The sequence below is a fragment of the Leuciscus leuciscus genome, assembly GCF_965113295.1.
Source record: "Leuciscus leuciscus genome assembly, chromosome: 7".
Classification (NCBI taxonomy): Eukaryota; Metazoa; Chordata; class Actinopteri; order Cypriniformes; family Leuciscidae; genus Leuciscus; species Leuciscus leuciscus.
The window spans coordinates 23,499,703-23,521,880 of record NC_138731.1 but is presented as its reverse complement, the minus strand read 5'-3'; the positions used below and the strand labels follow the sequence as shown (position 1 = coordinate 23,521,880).

Below are 22,178 nucleotides of genomic sequence, written 5' to 3'. Positions count from 1 at the left end.
TTAGCTTGCTGTTTAGGGAGAAAAGTTTCACGGGCGTCGAGGGGTCTGGTCTTTTTATTTTATTTATACTTTAAACTATTATTATTATTATTACAATATTTATTTTAAAAACGTAGAGTGCCTTAAAAATGATCACAACACTGGTAAGGCTTACCAGTATCTTATGTTTTGTTGTGTGCAGCAGCCTCTGTGAACATCTCCCCTAGCAGCCTGGGCAGAATCTGCAGCTTTACAGCAGGTCAGTGAGCTAGTGAGCCAGTTCTAAACACTGTCAGCTATCTTTACATCTTGTCATGGTCACATAAAAATAGTTTAATCAGCTAATATATCCCCTATATGTTTGTTTTAATGTCTACAGTCTCAGATCAGCTCCAGCAGTATCATCATCATCATCATCATCATCATCAGCAGCAGCAGCAGCAGCAGCAGCAGTAACAACAACAGCAAAGACAGCAAACTCACTTAAGGACTTTAGTAAGCATTTACCAGAACAGGTATCACATTAATGTTAAAAATATTGTAAAGTATTAATTGCTGTATTTTTTTCTGTTTGCTTTGTTTTTATTTCCATTGTATAAATGTAACTCTTGTATTTTTGTAAATCAGTTTATGCCATGAAAGTAGCCACAGATGCTGACATGGCATTAAATAAAACGATACTGTACAGTACGAAACATGGGCCACGTTGATTTTGTCCTACACAGTTTACAGCTGTTCTTTATTATTCTGTATAACAGAGAAGAAAAATCCATCAGGTTCGGACAATTTAAGATACTTCAGTTTCTAATCCCAGAGTTATTAATACTGTAGGTACACATATTTTTTTTATTTTTTTTACTTTTAAACGTAAAATTTGTCTTTTCTGTTCTGTTTCTTTTTCAAAACTGCATCAATGCATTTGCTGCCGTATCGATACAGAATCATCCATATTGATATATTGCTGTATTGAAATTTGAGCACAGCCCTATTTAAAGCCTTGTTCCATGTGCCCCCTTTTATACTTTGAGCACCCGCCCCTCCAGAGGTCTCTGCACGGCCCTGTTAAGCAGACTAAATGATTGGAGAAATCCGGCATCGTTTTGTCACTCCTCTTCTGAGAGCTTATCAACAAAGAGTGACAAGTGCACAGAATTTCAAAATTAGTTAGTACATTTTTTTTTTTATTAATGTAGAAACGCATTGACCTATGCTATAAAATGTACCTAAAATGAAACGTACACAAGAGTAAGAACAGCTATTTTAACACTATTGTTCCATAATGCCTACTTTTTCTCCATGTTTATACCATCACACTACTGTAGCATTGACAGATAAAGGAAAGTTCAGAGATGATGAGGACATCTTTTAAATTTGAACAAATCCCAGGCACATGTTATGTGTGCCTACAGCCCTCTATGCTATATTTCCAAAACATCAGACCCTTAGGATAGCAGTTCATATTTAGCAGCAAATAAATCCAGAATCAAAATTCCAAGAAGATTTCCCCAAGCCCAGAGAGGTTCATGGTTTCGATTAACCGTGTTCAGTTCTGTAGGAATCTGGCTGGAGAGCAGGAATTTAAGAATTTAATGCCAGTTCTGCTCCTCTTCTAGCAGGGGGTTACTGCTTTCCAAACGGCTTCAGGCTAAGGGTTCTCCATGTATTTGTCAAATGGCTTTAACTTGTTTCTCTCCCTCGATTGTCACTAAGTTTAAACATAATCTTGACTTCAAGCTAGCTGATATGATAACAAATCTGAAGTGGGTCAAGGACTAAAGTTATTCAGACATAATTACTGCACTAGTCTTGTTGATGCCACCAATAAACAAAAGCTCATATTGCTGATACAGACCTATAGGATTTACAAAATGTAACTTCTGACTTCCATGTCCTCACAGCAAGACTGCATGGATTGCCTGATACATTACAAAGAGGGTAAGATAATTATCAAAAAGGCAAGCTCCAATTAGGTAAGACTGGTTTCAACAAATTCAGCTTTAAATTCAAATTCATAAAACAAATTCATGTTTTTATGGCTCCAGCTGCCCCTTAAGAATAACTAAGCATAAAAACGAACTGTGGTTGCTCACTTTACACCTTTCTGGGTGGTTCTTGGCCAGAAAAAAAAACAACTGCAAAGTGGATTAGATTTCATGCCAACAGTGAAAAGTCTGGCTATGTGAGTGCCATGTTTAAAATACTCAAGAACATCACATTAATATTTATCTATCATTTTTATAATTGAAGTGCTATATTATAGCATTAAACCCCTTAACAGGATTAAACATTTTTGTTTTTATGAATGTAAATATGTATAGAGATTTCAGGACTTAAAAGACCCTTGATAAATACTGTAGAATTTCTCTTCTCTGCTGCAAAGTGGTTTATAACTACTAGCCAAATTCTGGCAATGTAGAGATAAAGGTCACAACTAATTGTAATATTGGTGCAATTATGGTCTGATTTGATGATACTCCACTCTGGTTTCTACTCTCAAAGCAACTTTACTAATGCATAAAATTCACCTTCCATCTTATAGGATAGAGTACGACAACGCTGGGAAATCTTCCAGAAGACTTCTGCCTGATTTTGACCTCTGATTAGTGTGATTTCAGAACAGTATGTACAGCCCAGAGCTCTTTCAAGAGAAACCGATTTTCATGTTGATGTGCGATGTTGGGCTCTCTCTAGTGAACATATTGGCTCATGCATCACCTGCTCTCCGCCGCTGACAAGCCTCACTGATAGTGGAGAGTGAGAACCGAGCGATTCCTCTAATAAATAAACAAGTTTACCAGCGTTACTATCACCTCCAAAAGCTTCAGGCATCACGGTGCATTGCAACATATTCCATTAGCATTAAAATTTGATGTTGTTCAATCAACTTTACTGCCACCCCGCTGATTTCATGATTACCATTCACTAAAATACACTAGTATAATTAGAGCCTCAAATTAAGATTTATCAAAATGCCTCATATCATAATGTTGGTACATTATAGCAATAAGCCACCATTATAACACTCAGCATTTTGCAATCTTGTCTTGGATGAAATGTACAAATGAGATTTTAATGCATTACTTCCTCAATAATACATACATCAATTATATACATACAAATATAAATCAATTCACTTCCTACCCATATTTATTAACCTAGATGCCATACACAAATACATATGGGGCTTAGTAGGATTTATTTTAAAGAAATTAATTCGCTTACACTTTATTTTAAGGTGTCATTGTTACAGTGTAATTATATATTTCGGTACTGAGTAACTATTAAGCAACTACATGTACTTATAGGGTTAGGGTAGGATTAGGATTTGGTTGAGGGTTAGTTGCATGTAATTATGTATAATTTACTGTTATTACTATGGTAAGTATACCCACTAAACATTGGACGTCGGATAGACGTGCAGATCATGTCTATATTGGGTCCGTCGGTCCATGACCAATTCTGGACATCTATTCGACGTCCAAACTAGGTCCACTATTTGGACGTCCAACCATGACCCAACTTGGACGTCATATAGACGTTCAACATTGGACCTTTGAACTGGGTAATTTTTTTCGACGTCCAAACTAGGTCCACTATTTGGACGTCCAACCATGACCCAACTTGGACGTCATATAGACGTTCAACATTGGACCTTTGAACTGGGTAATTTTTTTCGACGTCCAAACTAGGTCCACTATTTGGACGTCCAACCATGACCCAACTTGGACGTCATATAGACGTTCAACATTGGACCTTTGAACTGGGTAATTTTTTTCGACGTCCAAACTAGGTCCACTATTTGGACGTCCAACCATGACCCAACTTGGACGTCATATTGACGTTCAACATTGGACCTTTGAACTGGGTAATTTTTTTCGACGTCCAAACTAGGTCCACTATTTGGACGTCCAACCATGACCCAACTTGGACGTCATATTGACGTTCAACATTGGACCTTTGAACTGGGTGATTTTTTTCGACGTCCAAACTAGGTCCACTATTTGGACGTCCAACCATGACCCAACTTGGACGTCATATTTACGTTCAACATTGGACCTGAACTGGGTAATTTTTTGGACGTCTATGACAGGTGCAGGAAATTTACATGATTATTATAATTTTTTTTAATTTACAAATGAAGAGCTCTTTTCCAAAACGCGAGTTTGTCGTGTCATTTTGCTGTGTAATGAACCTATTCACTGCTCCATCCACATTTCCAAATCGCTATATTTAAAATGTAATATATTTTTTAAATATTTAAAATATTATATTTTAAATATTTTAAATGTACTGCAAGATGCTCGTGATCCAAGCGCCGAACCTATTTTTAGCCTAAACGCGATAATCATAAATTATATCACTCTCTCTGTAGCTCAAACAGTAGGGCGTTGGCACGTGGAGCAGATGATCACGAGTTCGAGTCCCAGGTAAAGCAAGGTGTGTGTGTGTGTGTGTGTGTGTGTGTGTGTGTGTGTGTGTGTGTGTGTGTGTGTGTGTGTGTGTGTGTGTGTGTGTGTGTGTGTGTGTGTGTGTGTGAGAAGCCGATGTTTTGTTTGAGAGCACTGAGCGCGATTTATTGTAAACAAACTTTTGTGGATGGACGTCGAAAAATGACGTGCGGAAGACGTCGAAAAATGACGTGCGAAAGACTTCGAAAAATGACGTGCGGAAGACGTCGAAAAAAGACGTCGCCTGGCGTTACAAAACAACCCCTTCAATGGACCAAATTTGGACGTCCAAAAATTACATGAAAATGACGTCACTACGACGTCACATTGCGCAGTGGGTACATGTAACATATCAAATAAAGGACACTGTCAAATAAAGTGTTACTATTAATTCAGTATGGATGCATTAAAGTCATTAAAGATCCTGAATAAAGAGTTGAAAATATGAAGTTTTCAACATTGAAAATAATGAGAAATGTATCTTGAGCAGCAAATCTGAATCTTAGAATGATTTCTGAAGGATTATGTGACACTGAAGACTAAATAAATTACATAGTAACACACAATAAGGTTTCATTAGTTAACATTAGTTAACTATAGTTAACATGAAGTAAGAATGAACTGCACTTCTACAGCATTTATGAATCTTTGTTAATGTTAATTTCAACATTTACTAATACATTATTAAAATCAAAAGTTGTATTTGTATAAGTTAATGCACTGTGAACTAACATTAACAATGAACAGCTGTATTTGTATTAACTAACGTTAACAAAGATGAACAAATACTGTAACAAATGTATTGCTCATGGTTAGTTCATATTAGTTAATACATTAACTAATGTTAAAAATGAAACTATTGTAGTAGTTACCAATTACATTTTAAAATGTATTAAAACTGAAAATAGTTATTTTAAATTGTAACAATATTTCACAGTAAAACTATATTTTCCCTGTATTCATTCTTGTTTTAATGCATCTATTTTATTGCATTATACATTTTGTGATATAGTACCTGTGCCATTTCTTAATATTAGGCTATTTATAGTTCTCAGTTGGATTCAGGTAATTTCCTAAATCAGAGCGATTTACTCAAATCAAGTAAATCTTTATTTATTTAATTTTTTAAATAAAATAAAATAAAACAAAATGAAAAAAGGTGTACAGCCAATCTCATTTTAAACATGAACATTTGAACATAAGTTAGGTTAAGTTGTCACACAGAATGTAGTGTAAAGGGTAGCATTAAAATGAAGGAGAGGTGCATTGAGACAGAGACTATGCATTGTGCTTCAGACTAATGACGTTTCAAGTGTAAAAATTGGAAGAGATTTGGTTAAAGAAGGATTTCATGTAAAATATCATTACAATACAGTCTAGTAGCCATCATTACCTTTCAATATTGCAGCACTGTTGACATTACCATTTTTAAAATTAAACATTTGCATAATTTGCTGTAGTGTGCAGGAGTAGATATAAAGACAGTCTGTATATTTCTATAATTCCACCAAGGCAGGGGATTCCTGTATACACTACAGATGTCCAGTTCTGAGCTACGACTGCTGAAAAGCAAAATAAATTGTGCTTTATTGAACTGGAGCTTGTCAGCATTTTCGGAGAGCTAGTAAAGTATAATTGTGTCATCCTTTACAAAGCAGTGTTGGGTTGACAGCAGCCACAGAAGCCTCATTACTCTGTGTTTTATAGGGCTGTTTGAGGATGGCAAGATCGTTTGGTGATGAATAATGTCTTTCTCACTGGGAACTACAGTAAAACATACAACAGCACCAGCTCTGCCAAAGATACATGGATCATCTGGAATGAGATCAAGTCCACTGAGGAAGTAAACGTGCTTTTCGGCTGACACCCCTCAACATGCATACGAGCAGGAGAGAGTGGATGAACGGAGACTATTTTGAGCCGTGTGTGGAGAGAGTGGCAGATGACAGTTCATGAACAAATTAAACACGGCAACACCTGGATAAAAAAACACCTGGAAAGATACTAATAGTTTAAATAATAATCTACTTATTTACCTTATTAGGGGGAATAATTATAATAAAATTAAATCCAAATGTTTGGTTACACTTTATTTTGCAGTGTCCTTATTACTAGTCAAAAATGTACAGTGATGCTGGGTCATTTTCTTACGAATTATTGTTAATCAACAAAATGATGCTGCAAAATGATGCTGACATCATAACTTACTGCTCTTGTTTTACCGTGAATCCACATTCTAAAGTTGTCTTTAACCATGCCACTGGAAGAAATTATATTAGTACTGTAATTGGTTTGAAGTCACCATTATGGTGATTCGTGTTCCATTAGCTTGGGATCTTGGACATTGAATATTCATATTCAAATTTTTTACCAAGAAGTCAGAAGTCAGAAGAGTGACAAATGAAAACATTTGTTAAAACAATGACAAGCTAGACTATAAAATAAGCTAATTGGCTGGTTTTAGGTTAGTCAAACTATATTATTATTATTAGCATTATTTCAGCATAACGATTTAATAGTAAAGCGGCAGCTGAGATTTATCTTTTAAAGGTGGGACATCATCTTGCAACAATTTTTTTTTCTTCCATCACCTAATGATGCACATACATCAATTCTCGACATACAACCTACAAATCTACAAATAATAAAATAGTACACATGCACTGTAATGCAGTATGATAGATTTTACAAGAAATTTCCAAGAGTGCAGATACCAGAGAAGTCCTACTGTGGAACTACTGTAATGCAATTATTAACCTGGAATATACTGTGATTTCACACAAAAAAATTTTAACAGTGCACTTACTATAGTAATAACAGTAAATAATGCATAATTACATGCAAATAAAACCTAAACCAAACTCTAACCCTGTAAGTACATGTTGTTAATTACTGTTACTCAGTACTTAAAGTAAAGCATAACCTTATCTAAAAGGGGGGAAAAAACACACACTAAATATATAGTTTGTGTTGTATGTTACACATATTTAATTAATGCCAAGAGTTAGTTAAGTCAAGATTAATAGTTAATTAGTCAAGATAAAAATATCTGGATAATTTCATTAAACAACAACTAACAATAACTATTCATAGTGTCATGAATGCACTGTAATTTTGGGATTATACCCTTTAACAAAACTTAAAAGACAGTAAATAAGACAAAAAGGATCACTTCTGTGTGAATTGTGTGAAAGTGTCGTTGCTGTCTCAGACCTCAGTGGAGTTGTAAACAGGTCATATAAATCCAAAACAGGCTCATTTGACAGTTTAATGGAAGTCTTCGTTAATTTCCTCCTGGAAGCACATAGTGGGCTGAATCAAAAAACGAAGAGAAGTGGAACTTTATTAGATGTTATTAAGGCGGGGAGCCACTCCTGAGACCCCCGACTTCAAATAATGTATTAAGTTTCAAACTTCATTTTGTATGCACAATTGAACGAGGGGTCCCGTGAGGAAGAATGGATTTAAGATCCACAGAATGGATAAATGATGGTAATGGTTTTTAATATAACCGAAGTTAAAACTCGATAAGATTAAAAGAAAGAAGCAGATCTTCCATTACTTCGCTGAAGCAATGGAGCCCTGGATATAAGATCCTTTTAAACTGATTTGACCCAAACTTCGCCTGAATAGACACTGGTTTTGATGGACAGGCGATGCCAATGAATTAGAGTATAATGAAATCTGAGGGAAAATGAAAATGTCATTTCAAAAGAAAAACGATCCGATGAGCAATGTTTTGAAGCAAGGCTTGTTATACAATAAAAAAAAAAATGGGGTGGGGGTGGGGGGCGTATATTGACTAAACAAACATCTGACAGTGAGTCTAAATTAAGCCAACACACACCAGTCTGCCTTAAGAGCTGCCTCATGGCTTCTGTTAATTAACTCCAGCAATGCACCATCGCTCAGACCTCAAACACACACAAAAACCTGCAAAAGTTTAGCTGCAAATCACTCATTCAGTTAAATAAAGTGTTCCATGATTTATGAAGTGATTTTCAATGATATTTATCTTTGATAGAAATCGAAAGATGAATTAGGTTAATTAATAAAATGTGTGTAATGATTCCTTTTAAACTATCCGATTAATAACGTTTTATAACATGATGTATTATTAACAAACCGTAAATCATTGCAGTCCCAGTTAATCTCCCCATTCATTCAAGCCATCCTGAAATACATTTTTTCTTTTGTGCTCCCACAGTCTTGTTGTAGATTAATGAGCTAACCAAGTCTAATCTTGATTATGGCACCATGAACTCACATAATTCCTGCCTCGATTTCCCTTTTCACAGTCAAGAAAACTTATTTCGACTCTTCAATCTCCTGTAGCATTTCCAAGGGCCTGGCTGGTTCATGAACCCAACTGCACTGGAGTCTGGAAGCACTAGCCCATCAGTGTGCGATTTCACTGGCGTCCTCCAATAGGTAATAGAGGCAGAAGGCAGAAATCATCAATCAAAAGGCGGGTCACCATTCATAGCCATCTCAGAACAGGCACTATATAACCGCAGCTGCTAAACAGCACTAATTTCCCAGAATGAAATACGTCGCGGCCACAGCGGCCATTTGCAGGATTTGTATCGGAGGCCATATTTCAAGGTCATGCTTCGGCTTCTGCCTATTAAAGCCTGTTTGAAACATTGAAGGGGCAGTTTATGTCTCGCTGGCTTCTCGCTGAGGTCTAAGTACCGGCACAATGGCTGATGTAAAGAGTGCTGAGTGATGAAAGAGGAGGGAGAGGGGGAGGGAAAGGGAGGAAATGGAATGATCGAAGGAAAAAGGAGGAGGAGGGAAGGAAAGAGTTCAAGTTAAATGTGGATTAATGGACAATGGCCTTTTTCCACTGTCAATGAGATTCGAGCACAGCTGGGATGTAAGTGTTGATCACAGAACAGCCAGATCAATGCAGTGTAATATTTAAAATTCTATGTAAGTTCAAAAAGATGTCATCCAAGTATTTATGACAAGTAATTAAGTATTTATGACTCCTGTTACAAATATATATATATAGCATACAAATTGTATTACATGGTATACATGATGCATTTTTAATGTACTAAATACATTTTAATTTCATATAGTCTAATATAATATAATACTGTTTAATGTCCTTTTTTCATAAAAAATGTAGGCTATTTATGTATGAATCTCACACACGCGCACACACACACACACACACACACACACACACACACACACACACACACACACACACACACACACACACACACACACACACACACACAATCAAAATGTCATTGTACATTTGATATATTATAGGCTATGTCAGTGCCATACAAAATGCATTTTGTACATTTAAAATACATTAAGACACTGAACATCATGTAGAAATTGAAACATTTAGCAGCATTCACGTCTTTAGTAAAGCAAGTGAAGTAGAAATAAGATCAATGAAAAAAAGCAGAGTTAAATGTTTCGGGTTATTAATATATTATTGAATACAAAGTTTTGCAGAAAAAAATGATTGACGACCACGTATCAGCCATTGAGATGAGATCCCAGCACTGTTTTATCAACATGTTGTCACATGCAGCTGTCTGTTTCTCAAAACGTGTCAGCGGCTGCGCACACACTGAGGTAAATACAAATTAGGGTGACTATCTTTCAGGGGACAGGTGTGTATTACAATGTTAGGGAACAATATATGCAATCTAGCTTTTGAAATTCTTTGTGACTGGTTACTAGTCGACCACTGAGCACATGCACACAATTATTCATCTATGTCACGATTCAAACTTCTTAATTCAGTCTGTTGTTTTCTGTTAGGATATATTGTGTTCATTAGTTCCTCTCATTCAATCTGTGCAGCACTGGGGAAACTCGGCTAAACTAGTGGCAGGTGCAGTTCTTATTGTCTAATTCTTCACATCATTTCTACTAATGCGCCTGTGATTTTGGGTGAAGGCATGAGATCAGAATGAGCATCCTCCCATGTTTACCCTTGTATACCAACTACAAATGGGGCATGAACACCATGCTCAGCATGGATGCTCGGCCTCACTTGGACAAATCATGTTGGTACAATGTTTTGAAAAACTACAGCGCCACCTGCTGGCGAACATCATAATATCACTTCTGCCAGACCACTGCCATATGCAAACATATGGACAGGTTACACTCCACTTATTCCAGAGCAACTGTGCTCATTCATCCATACCTCAGAGATGAAGTGTTTAGCCCCTGCTGGCAGAATGACCCCTGAAGACTCCCTGACCATCACTGTCAACATTCGGCAGAACTTTCCCAGACTAAAGACAAAGCAAAAGATAAATGCTTGTCATGGCACATTAAATGCACTTAAATGGGTCTGTTTTCTATTTACTTGTACATTTGAATTATACTGCACAATATTACATGGTTTCTGTAGCACTGGTATGGCCAATTGGTGGTTTATACAACTGAACTTTCTAACTTTATTCAGCTTTACTACATTTAAACTGGTATATTCCACCAAACGTCTATTGCATGTTATACAATGCATATTAGTCACATTTAACAAATACATGAAATGAAATGTAAATATTGATTCAGGCTGCATGTTGAATACATGCATGATGCAAAGATGTATCATCAAGCCCAAATAGATCATTTTTAAAGTCACCATGAAACAAAAATGTACTAAATTACAGATAAATAATCTATCCGTGGGTGCACATAAAAGTGCACAAGGGCAGGACAACCTGTCACTCACAAGAGATCGCAGTACTAGCAAACCACAATGATCCAATCATCCAATCAATTCCCAATGGACAGAACCAAGTCCCGTCCAACATTATTTCTTGTTCGAGAAGCCATTTTACTCAGATATATGCCACAATATGGAAGAAAAGACTATCGTAACTTTTGTTTCATGCGAACTTTAATGATTTTCAGTTGTATGGATATAAACATGTTTTACACTTGCTACTGAATTCACAAAAGTAGCCTAAATTATTTATCTATGACGCTTGGGTAAGGCGAGATCATTTGGTTACACTAAGGAGGCCTTGGTGGAGTTTGTAGGTAAGTTGCACAGCAGAATAGACCATATATATATCTCTTATAAAATCACTTGTTGCTTAAATTACACAAACTTGCCAAACATTATTTATTGTGTTGTTCCACTGTGTACCAGAGAAAGAACCGCAGAACCACATCTCAGCAGTCTGAGGACAACAGCGCCAGACCTGAAGTTATAGGGTGGTGCTGACGATCGCGTAACCTGCCTCAACAACCCTACCCTTCACTATAACTATAAGCTCAACCTTAAAGAATGCGAACCCCACCCATAATCTAAACTACGCCCCAACACTGGTGTGTGAGACTGCTGGCCTGACGCTGTTGTCCCCAGACTGCTGGGACGAATGGTTCTGCGGTTCTGCAGTTGGTTATTATTGAGCAGAGATGACAGTCAGTCACTTAAAATGCACAGTGTTTTCCTTCTGCAGTCCTGCTCAGAGAAGGGCAAACTGTAGAAAGTGCCAAAACTGCAATGATGCTGCAGTACATTGTTAGAAATCAGAGAAACCTAATAAATTAACTTAAGAATAACTTTGTGGTCAGAGTGCTTCAGGTAAAGCCAACCCTGAATGTACCAATTTGAATGGATTCATGTGATGTTGTGTGTACATTTTTATGATAACATACACTTTAATCCTAGCAACAAAACAGACAAAAAAAAAAAAAAAAAAAAAAAAAAAACCCGTCATCATTTTCTCACCATCACTGAAGTGAACACACAAATAAGTGGTTTGCTTATTTTCCAAGTGCTCTGGTTTCAGGAGAAAACCAATATAGTATTTCCTACACGATTTAAAAGTGAAATTGTAGCAGAAGACATTGCTCTCCTGTGCGCCATCTAGTTCAGTCCAAGTATTATTTAATTTGTTATCATCTGTCCTGTCGCTGTTATTCTGTCTGTGCTGTGGAAGCTCGTTGTCACCAAGACAAATTCCTTGTATGTGTAAGCATAATTGGCAATAAAGCTCTTTCTGATTTTACATGGTGGTAATGTTAGTAACTAAGAGGTTTGACAATCTTTTTTTATATATATATAAATTAACCATTCGAACAAATTATTCAATAACGCAAGCAATGTCAGACAATGATCATTCTCTGGATGAGCTGATAAAGGTGTGAGCAGCTGGTTAAATTCTGTCGTTTCTGCAGTCATCAAAGACCTCTTCTCTCTCTCTCTCTCTCTCTCTCTCACACACACACACACACACACACACACACACACACACACACACACACACACACACACACACACACACACACACACACACACACACACACACACACACACACACACACACACACACACACACACACACACACACACACACACACACACACACACACACACCTCTCCAGATTCAAAGCTGTAACGTCTGATCCTGACATTTTCAAGGCAGGCTTGTCTTAACTTCTACCTTTGTATTACAGCATGGCTGAATTTCATCAGAGACACATGTCTCAATGAGCAGTGATGTTTTTAAAAGGATTTTTTGGTACAGTATATGGTTTAATTTGACACTTAAAGGTTATTCACATCTGTTTAATATGATATTTTGTGGTCATGTGGGACAGAAATACTGAAATATTGGCAGACACAAGACAATATTCAAGTTACTTTAGAATAATACTTTAAGTAAACACAAAGTGAAGGCAGGCCAATTGCAGGCAGTATCCAAATAAAACATACCTGTAGTAGAAGTTCCAAGTGCATGTATCTTTAACCTTGAAAATATAGATTTATACAACCTTTGTCCTGTCTGGTTAGGCATTAAACATCTCTCCAAACCTAAATGAGGTATAAGGTCACAACAACACAACTAGTCACCAAACAATACAATCTCATCTCTTTCATCATAAAGGCTGTTGTAGAAAAATCATAAACTCTTTGACCCTATGAGTTAATAAGTCAATATACAAAGGTTGTACTTTGTACATGCTTTGTGAAACTTGCATGAGCAGCAGAGTTACTCATACTGGAGTTTGTGCAACAAGGTCTCTTTATGAATATGAACCGCCTGTCACCTACACGGGCCTTCATTTAAACAGCTTTGTTTGATGTTGATGCAGGCTAAACTATGCATTGTTCTCTATGGTTTTCCTTTTCCTGTTTTTTCACCCAAACAATATCATTGACACAATATTACAACATTCTTTAGAACAGCAGGTGCCTAGAATGAGGAGACAGTAGTTTAATAAAAGCATTACAAATATATGCTACTGTTACTTTTTTCATTATCTCTGTTGAAATCAGTATAGAAACAGATTATTTCTAAAAATGTGAAAATACAGATATTTTGTACTTCCATTAGACCAGTGATTCTCAACCAGACCAAACTTCCAAAGGAGGCCTCAAAATTACTTTAAATGATTTAAAATAAGACATTACTAAAAAAAAAAAATCGAGAAAACCTAGATATATGCAGTAGACTCATTTTAAAAGTGTGATTTCTAGACCTGGAAAAATTATATAAATTAATCAAATCATACAACTTGATAGACATTTTTAATAATTATATATTTTTTCTAGTTATGCCGCAGCCAGTTAAATATGAGGTCGAAATTTTAAAATTGAGTAAAAATCCTTGGTTACACTTTATTTTAAGGTGTCATTGTTAGTGTAATTATATATTTAAGTACTGAGTAATATTAAGCAACTACATGTACTTACTATAGGGTTAGGGTAGGATTAGGATTTTGTTGAGGGTTAGTTGCATGTAATTATGCATCATTTACTGTTAATACTATGGTAAGTACATGTAACATATGTAACAAGGACACTGTAAAATAAAGTGTTACCAAATCCTCGTCCTTAATCCTTATCCAGTAAATCATAAATAACTGAAAAATTCATGTGCCCTTTCAATATTGTTGAGGACAGTCAGGGGCCTTGGAGACAAAAAAAGTTCAGAACCACTGTATTAGACTGAATATTAACTGCAAAGGCCTCGTGGAGGTGAGATATAAAGCTACTGCTTTATATCTACGGCTCAACCACTAATACTCCCAGGTTGTTGTTGAAAATGATCCTGCCATCCACCTCTTTACTGCAGTCAGGATGTCTCAGTAAGTCCAGCACTCCTTTCTTCAGGTCTTCAGGAGCATTCTTACTGAACTCTATCACCTCAGTAAGGAAATCCAGCAGCAGTTCTCCCACCGGGTCTCCCTCAGTGAAGCACTCTGTGATGTCCATCTGGGACAGAAGCTCATGGTTATGGTAGGGGATGCCCTCAGAATCGAAGAAAGTCTTTATATCTCCTGTAGTGACACACTGGCTGATCTCAGTGTTACAGAGCTGTTGTTTAAAGGTCGTCCATAATTTGCCCCATCCACTCTCGCCTATGGAGAGCAGAAGCAAAACTAGGGTCATTTTTATCCTTAAACAGAACAGAAATAAAAAACAGGAGGAAAAAAATTAACTTGTGGTTACAGACTTTTAGACCATACTGTACTGCCCTACAAATGTGAAACCCATTACATACACAAACAATGGATTTTGATTGAATTTATATTGATTTGATTTCCGTTTTCTCTGAATCTGATCATAGTTGAGTTAAAGCAAAATTTTGACCTCAGAGCATCTACTGAACTCAAGGATGGGTATCGTTTGAATTTTAGTGGTTCCAATTCCAGTTCCGATTCTGCTTATCGATTCCGATTCATATCCGATCACCGTTCCGATTAAAATATGGAAAAAAGTCAAACATTTAGATATCAAAATGATTTATTCTGTCTTTTTGCAAAACATTCTGTTGCAGCTGAATACCATGAACAAAAATCAATAGCCTAAAGGACAACTAACTAATATAGACTAACTAATATCAATTTCAAACATTATTGAAGACAAGTATACAGTATACAATAAGAACAAATGAACAATTTAGCAAAAGCACAAATAAATCCAACTGAACAAAGTTCAGAAATGGAAATCAAATGTAAAATAAAACTTTATAGTTTTCTTTTTATAAATGATATATATAGCATATATATCCTTATTAAAGATACAAACGTTATTCAGTCAAGATCGATAAGTGATTTTCTCTTTCTTTTGTCACTTTAAGTCCTAATGCATGGATCCATTAAACTGTTACACATGAGTTTTCTTTCTCTCAACTATTTACGTTCACTTAAGACATAACTATGTTTACGAAGATATTCTTACATCATTTTGTGTGTATTTGTCCATTTGAGTGCAAGAAGACACAAAAGAGAACTTAATTCAGTATTCATGGACAATATGAGAGATGGCTTTTTGTGGACACGCTAGTGGTGTAACGATATTCAAACCGAACCGAAAAACTGCGATACACCACCCACGATATGTATCGCGATACTCCCATGGCGTACCGAACACGCCCCGCCCCCTGCTGCCTTGGCCAAATTGGATCTCATGTCTTATGTGTACACGACGAATACAGCATTATCCTAACCACCAGTAATTGTAATAAGCTCTGCGTTTTGTTACTTTCGATAAGAAACAAAGTGTCATCTTTCAAATTCGGTCCATTTTATCACGAAATTTAAATAATGATTTGATGTGGTGTGACAGATCACTGTATAGGCGCCTCAGTTTAAGCGGCAGCGCAGAGCGCAAGTGAACGCGATCATCTCTTCCTATTCACTACTAGATACGGAATAAACATGAATGAACATATGAAGGTATGTATGAAACATCTTGTAAACAATGTCACGCAGCATATTAGGCAAGTCATTCAGTGTCCACAGCTTTTTAATTCGCAGAGAAATAAACTCTTTTGCTAAATATATGCACTATATTAGCCTATACTGTATATTCATTATATTTTACTTACCCTTTTAGTGATGTCTTGATTATTTAATGTATGTTTGAATAAATCTGTCATGAAAATGACAGCCAGAACCGTGACTTCAAAACCGAGGTACGTACCGAACCGTCAGTTTTGTGTACCGTTTCACCCCTAGCGCACGCTCTGAATGTGTGTAAAGTAGAGATAACTTTACTCGGCGAGTGCCGAGTTCTTTTGCGCTTGAATGGTTTAAAACCATATTAAAACACGCACACAGAAATCGATAAGTATCCGATACCTGACCTTAAGTATCCCATTCCAGAATTAGAATCGATTTTCCATTCCCAACCCTAACTGTACCTGACACCAGAATGATCAAGAGTTTCCCATCTTTTTCTAGAAGACTCCGAAAAAATGAAACAGTGGCCTCTGGATCTTTGACATAGTACAGCATCTGTTGAGCAGATTGATATTAATATTCTAAAAACATAACAAAACATCTTTGATGAAAAGACCTTATTAATATAACTATAATTAAAGTCGATAAAATGAATGAAAAAGTAAAAACCTGTATCATGTGAATGAAGTCCATCTTTTTCCCAGAGTTTTTCTCTTGCCAGTGTTTTTCAAACTCAGACGCTGTCATCTTGTTCCACGCAAAGTTAATGTGATCAAGACCTGGAGTGGTTGATACCCGAACTGAATAGAAAGAATTAAAGAAAGAAAAACAGCACAAATAGCCATTTACAGGGACAGTTAGTAAAAGCATATAATATGATTAACCTAAATGAGCAGCAATAAAATGTTTGGTACCTTTATACTTGTGAAGCATGTCATTGCTTGGTTCCACCACTTCATTGTTGATTTTGACATGTGGATGTTTCAGGTGTAGCTGAGTGAACATCTCTAGATCAATCTCACCTGGAAATGAGATGAATATGATTGACTGAGAACTCTCTTATTCAAATCTGATATATGAAATGATGATATAAACAGAATGTTAATAATTTAGTTATTATTAAAAGTGTACCTGCTCCACTCCCTACTCCTATTACATTGAGAATGGGTCTTCCCCCTCCAATGCTGCAGAGAGAGCGAGAGAGAATATAATAAGGGCAAGATCATATTATTATATCATGTCATTGTTAAATCTGATGGCACATTCTGTATTACAAAGCTAGGGACAGGCTAAATGAATAAAATATGACATTTATCAAGAATGATAAAGCACCTTGCCAGTATGTCTGGTAGTGTATTATGAATGAAGTCCTGCATGCACTGGTGCTCTGATGAGCGCTCCAGAAAGAGCTCGAATGATTTGAGGTATCTCGGATAATCTTCCACAAGTGATCTGAATGGAGCTGCCATGGTTTTCATTGGCTGAAACATAGAACTGGTGTTTTAGAATGATAAAATGGATTCTGAATCACCCAACAATGAAACAAAGAAAAATATATTTTGAGAAGTTCTAGCAATGACAATATCATGGGTTCGATTCCCAGGGAAAGCAAGAACTAATCAAATGTGTACCTTGAATGCAATGTAAGTCACTTTGGATAAAAGTGTCTGCCAAATTCATAAATATAAAGGTTTTTTTTTTTGCTTTTTTGTTTATCCATAAAATGGAAGTCAATGGTAAGCACTATAAAATATATTCTTTAATGTTATGCAGAATGTACAGGTTTAGAATGACATCAGTAATTTTGTATGTTTTATTTTAGGTGAGTAAATCACTCACATGTGCGACTTAATTTCACGAGAGGCTAAAAATGGTCATTAATTGTAATTAAGTTAGAGGCAAAAAATAAGTTTAGAGCATACTGTACCATTTCATTGCTTGCTGAGCTTTACCAAGGACTGGTTCACTCCTATTACTGCATATGCATACTGCAATATGACGGAACAGGCCTACGTCCCGCGTAAAAGAGTATTAATGAATGAAGTCTGATTAATAAAGTCTTTGCATCACTGCAGCTGCCGTTAAAAGCTCCGGTTGCTGTAAAAACCTGAGACTCGCGCTTAGGACTGCACATGCGCATTGGCTCGTCTAGCCTGAAAAATAAGTCTTTTTAACGCTATTTGAGCATTAGAAACAACATTTATGGGACAGTTCATGTCAGATTTTGTTGCTGATGTTAAATATGTTTTTTAACTGTGAGTTTGGCAAGCGGTTTTTGAGATTTCAATATTCCCCCATTCAAATAGATAGGACTTGGTCTTGGATGCCCGAAATAGCTGCCCAGAGGCGTTGCAAATATGGCCGCCGAGTGAACAGACTTTCCTTGAAAGGGACTTTGGCTTTACACACCATCGCTTGGCTGAGAGAGCCCCCTGTCACTTTCTCTAACATACACTGTGAAAGAAAGAGGGAGCACATGAAGGGCTCGTTGACAGAACTGTAACTGTCTCGATAGGAACAGTGCTGAAAGTTTAGCTATCATTTGCATGTGTTTTTAACCCTTGCCAATTTAAACATTCAAGCGCAAGAAGACGTGAAAGATAACTCGTGCATGCTGTGTAAGAAGTTTTGTCTGCGCAAACTGCACATTTGTAGCACACACCCAGAAAGGTGTGTCTGACAGCACGTGATTACTGAATTAAGCTTCAGTTCACGTCTTCTTGTAGCCTGGCAAGCCAGACGTACATCAAGATGTTTAGTCTGGCAACTCACCATAGACACGGTCAATCCGATGGGCGGGATAAACGGCTATCTTTCAAATTCCCTCTGCACGCAATAGGACAGCGCTTCAACCAACCAGAGCGTTTTCCCAACAGAGGAGCTAACGTCAGTTGATAGATTCAACTTTTAAATCTGGCCGACAAAACTACGAACACATCTTCCTTTTTTTAAGAATGACTTAAGTGCAGTTCTTTGTTCTTTTCTCAAAGAAAAACTTAACTCCAAGTCCTCCAGAGTTGCGGCCAAAGCCGATTCGAAAGACCGCTGTTCTCCATCCGCAGCAGCCGTCATTCTTTGTTTTCAAGTGGCAGGAACCGTCGCAACTCTGATTCATCTATATTTAATTTAAAGATTATGCAGTGTTTATTTATATTTGATTAGGCTACTTTATTCAATTTCTGTACCTAATCTACCTAATCTGTATCTGGGTCAGTGACAAATAAGGTTTGTCAAGATGAGACATTTTAAAATCTTGTAAAAACTTGTTTTAAAAGCATGCATCAGGTATGTTAAAATGTACATAGTGTATTTATGTTGATTTGCACCATTTTTTTTTTTTTTTTTTACAAAAGTTAAGACTGAATGTACCATTTGTCACCATGTGTCAAATGGTGTAACTGCCAAAGAATGAGAAATATTAAATATTTTTAACATGACACCATGTGTCAAATGGTGTAACTGCCAAAGAATGAGAAATATTAAATATTTTATCCACCTAGATAGCATGTAAGTGTACATATATAAATAAATACTTCATTTTAATATATCACACAAAAATAGATTGTATTAGAGTTATCTCTAAATGTAATTTTTAATGTGTTTTTGCAATATTTGGCAGGACACATGCTGAAAACAACTGTTTTCTAAATAATCTTTGACAAATTATTGTTAAAAACCATGTCATTACACTAAACTAGATTATTACATTTTATTCCACATTCATTTTCCTGTATATAATTATATTTTTATGAAAAATACTGGTTACGCCAATTGACAAAAACCAGTTACACCACCTGACCATGTTGCTTCTAGAGTCAAAGGCCATTGTTTGTTGAAGAAATTGTGACTGAAAAATCAAGCATGACAGTCAACAAGTTCAAGTTTGTCAATGCTAAAAAAAAAAACCCGAAAAGAGCTGATGAGGTTCATTCTCGTGTTACACAGCATGTTTAAGCTTCAGCAAGAACCAATGAGGTTCATGCTCGTGTTACGCAGCACATTTGAGCTTCAGCAAGAACCAATGAGGTTCAATCTCGTGTTACGCAGCACGTTTGAGGTTCAGCAAGAACCAGTGAGGTTCATGCTCGTGTTACGCAGCACATTTGAGCTTCAGCGAGAACCAATGAGGTTAATTCTTCTCGCATGTTTGAGCTTCCACAAGAACCATTGAGGTTACATTGGTTACATTGAACAATTGAAAAGAGTTCCAAATAGTATGTTAGTTTATATTACATTTTAATCAGCATCATAAACTAGTGATATTTGATTAGATTTGCCCCTAACAGAAAGGTTTGTACAGGACAGGAGTCAATAGGTGTAACCGGTTACACCATTTGACATTTCAGTTTAAAATCAAATTTGACAGGCATTATCATGGACACAGTAACGAGTGGAAATAAGTGTGGCCCCTTTAAGAGCTGCGCGCTCAGTGTTGAACTGGCTGGACTCTGTATGGTATTGTATGTGCCGTGCGTCTCGAACAACCATGTATGCGGGTAATTTCTGTGTTGATGCTCATTATTCTGTCTTATTTTGTTTTATTGAGTGGCGCTGTGGAAGGTGGAGCGTGTGGTAGACACAGTTGAACGAGTTTGATTTGGCAATAAAGTGCGAGTGAATCGCCCGTGAGTCTGTCTGGCCTAATACTTAACCTGCGAGCTATCCTTATTTTGTTTCCCTCCTAACACACCGCGTTATTACACCTATGTAATTATGTGGCCTTGGTGGTAATATTTAAAAAGTAATTTTTAAAGTTAATAATAATTTTTATAATAATGATGAATTATCAATGTATTCCCAGGGTCATACCATTTGACATACTTAAGAATACCTTGCCATACCCTAAAATTGTCAAATTATCTCCATGCAGCAGTTAGTTTCACCGAGGGTCCGTCTCAGTGATATAATTTTCCTGTCACATCGTCTTCTTACACAATATTAATAAAATGATTCCTTGAATGGTGGTTACACCACCTTGACACTTCAGGAATTTGACTTGATTCCCCAAATTAATTATAATATTCAGAACAATGGTGTTCCATTTACTTTTATTTACTGTTAAATAGTTCTAATGTAAGATTATGCCAAACTAGCTGTTATGGTGTTTTATGAGAATATCACCTTTTTAAAACAAGATCAATTATTTGGTACAAAGTTTTGACGGTTACACCACATAGACATTTTTTGCAATCATCCCCCAAATATTCTCTTAAAATGAATTAAAAATTAAAAAAGAGAATGTATGCAAGTAATTTGCCATTTTATTTAGAAATTGTAACCCTATTAAATTGAATTAAACCATTATGGACACAAAAAATGAGCGTCACGTCATTGACCCATCTAACTGCTGTTAGATCAACACACCTGACAAGCACTGTTTATTTAATTTTCATCACTGTTCTAAGTAATTATTGTCATCACTGTCCTAATATGAAATTATTAAACAAAAGGGGACAAAAATAATAAGAAATAATATAATGTAAAGTAGTTCAGTCTCAATTGTTATGCTTACAATATGAATTGCAGTGAAATATGTATAATCTCAAATCGATGGCACGAATAAAAAGTCACACAAAAATATGTTGCATTTATGAATGGAGACTAGGCTATTAGTTAAGCGTCAGACAGTATAATCTCAGCCATATAACATCGACTGTCCTGTAAATCACATTCAGATTAGCATGATGAGATTTATTGTTCTTCAGCAGGTTCATTGACTCGCTCCCATTTTTACAACTGTATCATTATTTCTAACTTTAGGTGACTGACACTGGATGTGCGCAGCCGCATATGCATCAGTGGTCTAATAATAACACGGAGAAAGCAGAAGTGTGCAGCAGCTTACCTTCACTTCTATCCGTTATTTTTCACACTGCCAGTGAGCAGTGGAACGCTGGCTGGGCCGTGGCACATCCAGACACACTCAGCCACGCCCATTAGAACGAGGCCCCGCCCACTCACTTAAAGCCGCAGGGCTAACAAGCTACAACAGAAGCTCTTAATATTTAAATTTATAAAACACGTCCTGAGATATAATCATTTATATATATATATATATATATA

General features: G+C 36.4%; 1 protein-coding gene across 1 annotated transcript; it reads right to left on the bottom strand.

Moving 5' to 3' along the window:
• Positions 1–12,978: 12,978 nt before the first annotated feature.
• Positions 12,979–22,032, bottom strand: hnmt (histamine N-methyltransferase). The gene is made up of 7 exons (XM_082175130.1): positions 21,961–22,032; positions 17,448–17,596; positions 17,247–17,299; positions 17,030–17,137; positions 16,785–16,915; positions 16,577–16,670; positions 12,979–14,789 (listed from the first exon to the last, which is right to left on the bottom strand). The coding sequence occupies exons 2-7, from the start codon at positions 17,591–17,593 to the stop codon at positions 14,434–14,436; spliced, it is 888 nt and encodes a 295-aa protein (XP_082031256.1). The 5' UTR covers positions 17,594–17,596; positions 21,961–22,032; the 3' UTR covers positions 12,979–14,433.
• Between the last annotated feature and the right edge of the window lie 146 nt (positions 22,033–22,178).